The 5,779-nt window shown below is 38.2% G+C and overlaps 2 protein-coding genes across 2 annotated transcripts; both read left to right on the top strand.

The window, feature by feature from the left end:
* Positions 1-607, top strand: LOC146613529 (C-C motif chemokine 20-like). Its single transcript, XM_085378557.1, has 4 exons — positions 1-67; positions 190-298; positions 396-470; positions 559-607. The coding sequence occupies exons 1-4, from the start codon at positions 1-3 to the stop codon at positions 605-607; spliced, it is 300 nt and encodes a 99-aa protein (XP_085234683.1).
* Positions 608-4,082: 3,475 nt separating this feature from the next.
* Positions 4,083-5,245, top strand: LOC146613530 (C-C motif chemokine 20-like). Its single transcript, XM_085378443.1, has 4 exons — positions 4,083-4,265; positions 4,382-4,490; positions 4,613-4,687; positions 4,776-5,245. The coding sequence occupies exons 1-4, from the start codon at positions 4,199-4,201 to the stop codon at positions 4,813-4,815; spliced, it is 291 nt and encodes a 96-aa protein (XP_085234569.1). The 5' UTR covers positions 4,083-4,198; the 3' UTR covers positions 4,816-5,245.
* The last annotated feature ends 534 nt before the right edge of the window (positions 5,246-5,779 follow it).

Genomic DNA, 5,779 nt, shown 5'->3' on the forward strand with positions numbered 1-5,779 from the left:
ATGCTGCCAATCCGAGCTGTGGTGGTGATCGCACTTACTGTTTGTCTGACTGCAAACACATCAGCAGGTTCGTATTTCTTTCCTTCTTGTCTTATTTTCTTTAATTTTTTTCTGTTTAATCACATTTACACATAAGCACTATTTTTTGTCCTCTGTTATATGAACAAATGGTCTTTCCTTCTTTCACAGCTTATCCTCACTGCTGTCGAGGGTACATTACAGGCAAATTACCATATTCAGCCATCAAGGGGTACTCAGTCCAGACTGACACAGAGATGTGTCCCATCAATGCCATCATGTGAGCATCATTACAATTACTTTAACAAACTGCTTGAAAGAAATTTGTGTTTACTGTGGGTGTGCAAATATCAACATATTGCTTTATTTTAATGTAGTTTCCACACAAAGAAGGGGAAAGCATGCGCCAATCCAGCTCTGAAGTGGGTGATTGACGCTATCAATCGTATAAGGTGAGATTTTTAGAAACAGAATAAAGAGCAAGTGTTCTGATTTTCTAATAAACAGCAAGAGAAGTAACTCCATCTATCATCATTTTAGGAAAAAAGCGCAGAGGATCCACCAGCACAGCTCACAGCTGCAGATGTAGAAGATCATCTGAGGTTTTTAAACAGACCACTGACGCCAGCTACAGAAAACAAACTAAGAGCTTGTATAATATTAATTTATACATTGTAAATATCAGATTTTGGTTTTTGCATCTAGTGTTGTGGCAAAAAAGCGTAATTTATGAATATGTTTTTGTGATTTTATACATACATTTAAATAAAATGAGTCTAAACTATTACCCGTTATGTGCTGTTGAGTTTTTTTCACATTTAACACGTGGCGCTGCATTCCTCCTTTTATTTTGTTTCCTAGTTTGTAACAGTGAAAAATTCCAGCTTGGAAGTTCTGTGCTGCAATCTAATTGTTAAACAATAGCAGATGAAAGTCCTGTGACATCAGCAGGAGGAAGTCACAGGCTGTTTATTTAAAGCATGTATCAGAACAGGTATTTCTGTGCAGACAAGATGTCATCAGCTCTGATGATGGTGTTTAGTTGCACTTTTTACTACAGGCTGGTAATAATGATGCAATAGTGGGGGTAATGAGGTGGAAGGAGCCCAGTAATAACACAGAAAGAGGACGTTATTACTAATTACTAAAGTAATATCAAGGTCATATCATGAATCACAATTGTTTGACAAAAACCAATATTAGACTAATTGGGTGATAAGAGGCCAGAAAATGGGAATAGTGGGAAATGTAGAAACAACATATGCCAATAAAACAATGCCAGTTAGTACAGCAGTATATCGAGGACAATATGATAAACTGCTAGCAATAAAATTGTAAGAACTGTGCATTTGAATTTTTATTTACTGACTTTAAAGTGGTTGTAACCTCATAACAATAAGGTAATATGGGTTAATGTTTTAACGTATTAGGATAGTATTACCATATTATGATGCTAATATGAATCTTACCTTACATCTGCAGCGGAAACATTATTATATGTGGCCTGTTACCTGGAAACATCTGCGATACTTTCTGAGCAGCTATACAACACTTTGATAATCAAATGTAGCTTTAGGCCACATCGGTACGCGAGTGAAAGTGATTTTTAGATGGCATGGATGCACAGCGGTCATGTGGCGAGTCCTTCATGTGCTGCTGTGCACTGCCACCCACTGCGGGTACTCTGCACTACACACCGTGGCTGTTCAGCATGTCTTATGCTCTTATGGTCACTTCACATTTTGCTTGATCATTATTTACAGTTTCATAATCGCTTTATTGGGAAATGTTTCTATATTATTATTCCAATTTTCTGGCTTCTTATCACCCAATTTATGGTTTCTTATGGCAGTTTGTTGTCTTTTCTGGTCATTTTGTGTATAATTGATTTAATTAATTTTATTTTTAAATCTCATTGTGGTCCCTGAATCTTTGGCTCCTTGATTTTTCTGTCTCTTTATTCCTTTAACTGTTTTGACATTTTGTTTGTTGCCTTCTAGCTTTATACTTCTTTGTAATAGTTTTAAATGCTTATCTTTTTTTTCCTAGTAGTTTTTCATTGTATGTATTTATGTATTTGTTTGATCAGATATATTAACTGCAATATAGTTTACTACCTCTAGTCTAAGGAGCTTGCAAAGAAAAGCATCTGGACTTCTTTGAGTTGCTTGAAGACGTTTCATCTCTCATCCGAGAAGCTTCTTCAGTTCTAAGGTCAAATGGTGGAGAGTCCCAGATTTAAACCCAGTGGGAGTTTCCCCCCAAACAGGGACAAAGGGACCCCCTGATTATCCTCTAACTAATCACATGAGCCAAGGTGTGAAAATGGGTGTGGGTCACAATCAGCCTGGTTTTGGGTGAGCTCATTGTGAAACCTAACCCCACCCTATCATGTGATTTCCTGAGGTCAGATGGCCCAGGATGTGAGTGGGCGTTAAGGCGTCTGGGAAGGGATCTCAAAACTGGATTATAGATGGCAGAGAGTTGGTGTCGTAAACCCCCGCCTCTGTTCAAAGATGGTCGCTCACAGTGGACATAGATGGCTTCTTTCACTCCTCTTTCAAACCATCTGTCCTCTCTGTCCAAAATGTGAACATTGGCATCCTCGAAAGAGTGACCTTTATCCTTAAGATGCAGATGGACTGCGGAGTCTTGTCCTGTGGAGGTGGCTCTTCTGTGTTGTGCCATGCGCTTGTGAAGTGGCTGTTTGGTCTTTCCAATGTAGAGGTCTGGGCATTTCTCGCTGCACTGTACAGCATACACCACATTGTTAAGTTTGTGTTTTGGAGTTTTGTCTGAAACTCCAAAACACAAACCAGTTTCTGTCTGAGTGTGTTGCTGGGTCTGAAATACACTGGGATGTTGTGCTTGGCGAAAACTCTCCTGAGTTTCTCTGATACACCGGCTACATGTTCATCGTGACCTTTTCCAGCTCTCCAACTCCACAGATTTTCATTTTTATTTGTAATTTTGCATTAGTTGATAATTTATCCTCTTTAAACACTTTATCCCCATGTGCTTCTGAATGTCTCACACTGTATTAGTTTTTATTTTTGCCTCTTTTATGTTTTAATTGTTTTAACTGCCTGGTGAGTCACAAAGACACTCCTTATAAAACTTCCCATGTTGCAGGAGCTGGCTTTGCAGGAGTTTTTGTCTTGTCAGGGAGTGTTAACCTAACATGTGACCCAATATTTGTATGCATATATATATATCTTTAACATTTATATAAATTTATAATTGTGTGTATGTATAGATAGATAGATAGAACCTGGAAGTCCCGAGGTCAAAATGGGAGATGCCCCCAAGGGTGATGGACAACGACCGAGCTAAGATCCTGTGGGACTTCCAGATACAGACGGACAAAATGGTGGTGGCTAACCAACCGGACATAGTGGTGGTGACAAACAGAAGAAGACGGCCGTAGTGATCGATGTAGCGGTTCCAAATGACAGCAATATCAGGAAGAAGGAACACGAGAAGCTCGAGAAATACCAAGGGCTCAGAGAAGAGCTCGAGAAGATGTGGAGGGTGAAGGTGATGGTGGTCCCAGTGGTATGCCAGTCATCATCCTCCCAAATACTGCGTGTTAAGCTTTATAATATGTTGCTTTGTTTATTCATTCATCATTTTAAAGTTTGGATTCTTTTTCTGGACAGACGTTTGAAACATAGAAATGAAAAAAACTAAAAATGATCGTAGATATACATGCATATAGAACCGTTAGACAGAACACTTTTTTTGCACTGATATTAAATTTTTAACATTTAATAATTTTGCTGGAACAAGAACACCATCTTTTCCTCACCTGCTTGGAAATATGTCATCATGAATGTTTGTTTTTTACTGATATCATCTGTGAAATAAACATGTGCACACATATTTGCATACTTACTAAAGTCAAAACAAAGGTATGCAGACACTAACACAGTGTAGTTTGTATTTATAGCCACTCCCACCTGCTCCACCTGTTCCACCGCTTCCTCTTTTTTTATCTTTAACTCGGGAAAATGCTGGGACTTTTTGTGATGATGTCACATGTCTTGATGCGTTTAGAGCTGAGGTATACATGAGGCTGCTGTGATTAGCAGGTTTACCAGCACAACCTCTCTGACTCCACCTGAAAAGGCGAGACAGTTTCATCATCAGAGTCACTGCTGCCAACACAAACGAAGAAGACATGCTGCCAATCCGAGCTGTGGTGGTGATCGCACTTACCGTTTGTCTGACTGCAAACACATCAGCAGGTTTGTATTTGTTTCCTTCTTGCCTTATTTTCTTTGATTTTTTGTCTGTTTAATCACATTTACACATAAGCATACACATATTTTAATTTAACACGTTTTCTTTCCTTCTTTCACAGCTTATCGTTACTGCTGTCGAAGGTACATGACAGGCAGATTACCATGTTCAGCCATCGAGGGGTACTCAGTCCAGACTGTCACAGAGATGTGTCCCATCAATGCCATCATGTGAGCATCATTACAATTACTTTAACAAACTGCTTTAAAAATTAAAAAAAAAAAAACTTGACACAACATTAGTGTTTACTGTGGGTGTATAAATATTAACATATTGCTTTGTTTTAATGTAGTTTCTACACAAAGAAGGGGAAAGCATGCGCCAATCCAGCTCTGAGATGGGTGATGAACTGTGTCGATCGCATAAGGTGAGATTTTTAGAAACAGAATAAAGAGCAAACACTGTGATTTTCTAATAAACAGCAGGAGAAGTAACTCCATCTATCATCATTTTAGGAATAGAGCGCAGAGGATCCACCAGCTCAGCAGCCTGTGATTCCTCACTGTTTTATGGAGCCTGCTGCAAATGACAAATATGCTGCAGATATCAACTCAGTTTTAAGAGCTTGTGTAATATTAAATGTTTGTATTCATTGTAAATATAAGAGTTGTCCATGAATTAAGCTGTGGTGAGAAAGAGTAACCAGTTCCATGAGTGGTTGTGTGGTTTCAGGGAAACATTGAGTACCTGTTCAGGTCTAAAACCACTTCTGCTTGTGTGCTGTTGAATTTGTCCACATTAACACGTGACACTGCATGCCTCCTTTTATCTTAGTTCTTTGTTTATCTTCTCACGCTGAAAGATTCCAGCTCTGAAAGTTCTCACTGTGAGAAGTTTTCTGGAAGTTCTGTGCCACGTGATAAAAAACCCAGGAAGTCGTTAAACATTAATAGGTGAATTTCCAGTAACATAAGCAGAAAGACAATGTGGGATCTGTTTCTTTAAAGAACGTTGCAGAGCAGGTATTTCTTTGTTGACAGTTAGATGAGAAATCTGCCCTGATTTTAATCTGTAGCTTTTCTGTGGTTAAGCTAGTTTGACCTTTGACTTAGTATAATACCTCGTTACACATTACCTGCATTCATTTTGTGTTTAATCTTATTGTATTATATTCTGATTTATGAAGATCTTCATTTTTTGTATTTTCCATTTAATTTTCTGCTTAAACACAGTCATTTCCCAGCTGTTGGCATAAATAAAGTATTTCTCGTCTTATCTTAATTATATTTTGCTAGATTCTGTGCATGCAAGGAACCGAGGCTCCTTCAGAAACAGCCTGTAGGCAGCAGAGTTATCAAAATTAGATTTTTTTTTAAAATTTGATTGGTTTTAGTGTTAAGTTTTACTCACTACGATAAACTTGGCTGCAGTGGTAAGCGTCTGTGGGTATTAAAGAACAGCAATTTATCTTTTTAATGGTAATAATGTAATATGGCAATGAGGGAAAGATTTTTAAGTA

This window comes from Diplotaxodon limnothrissa, linkage group LG18 (assembly GCF_057381915.1).
Source record: "Diplotaxodon limnothrissa isolate DT_005_m linkage group LG18, D_limnothrissa_male_GT1.1, whole genome shotgun sequence".
NCBI classification, from domain to species: domain Eukaryota; kingdom Metazoa; phylum Chordata; class Actinopteri; order Cichliformes; family Cichlidae; genus Diplotaxodon; species Diplotaxodon limnothrissa.

Coding starts and splice junctions, on each gene's coding strand:
- LOC146613529 (XM_085378557.1), top strand. CDS start 1: ATGCTGCCAATCCGAGCTGTGGTGGTGATCGCACTTACTGTTTGTCTG. Junction 68..189: donor GACTGCAAACACATCAGCAG/GTTCGTATTTCT, acceptor CTTCTTTCACAG/CTTATCCTCACTGCTGTCGA. Junction 299..395: donor TGTCCCATCAATGCCATCAT/GTGAGCATCATT, acceptor ATTTTAATGTAG/TTTCCACACAAAGAAGGGGA.
- LOC146613530 (XM_085378443.1), top strand. CDS start 4,199: ATGCTGCCAATCCGAGCTGTGGTGGTGATCGCACTTACCGTTTGTCTG. Junction 4,266..4,381: donor GACTGCAAACACATCAGCAG/GTTTGTATTTGT, acceptor CTTCTTTCACAG/CTTATCGTTACTGCTGTCGA. Junction 4,491..4,612: donor TGTCCCATCAATGCCATCAT/GTGAGCATCATT, acceptor GTTTTAATGTAG/TTTCTACACAAAGAAGGGGA.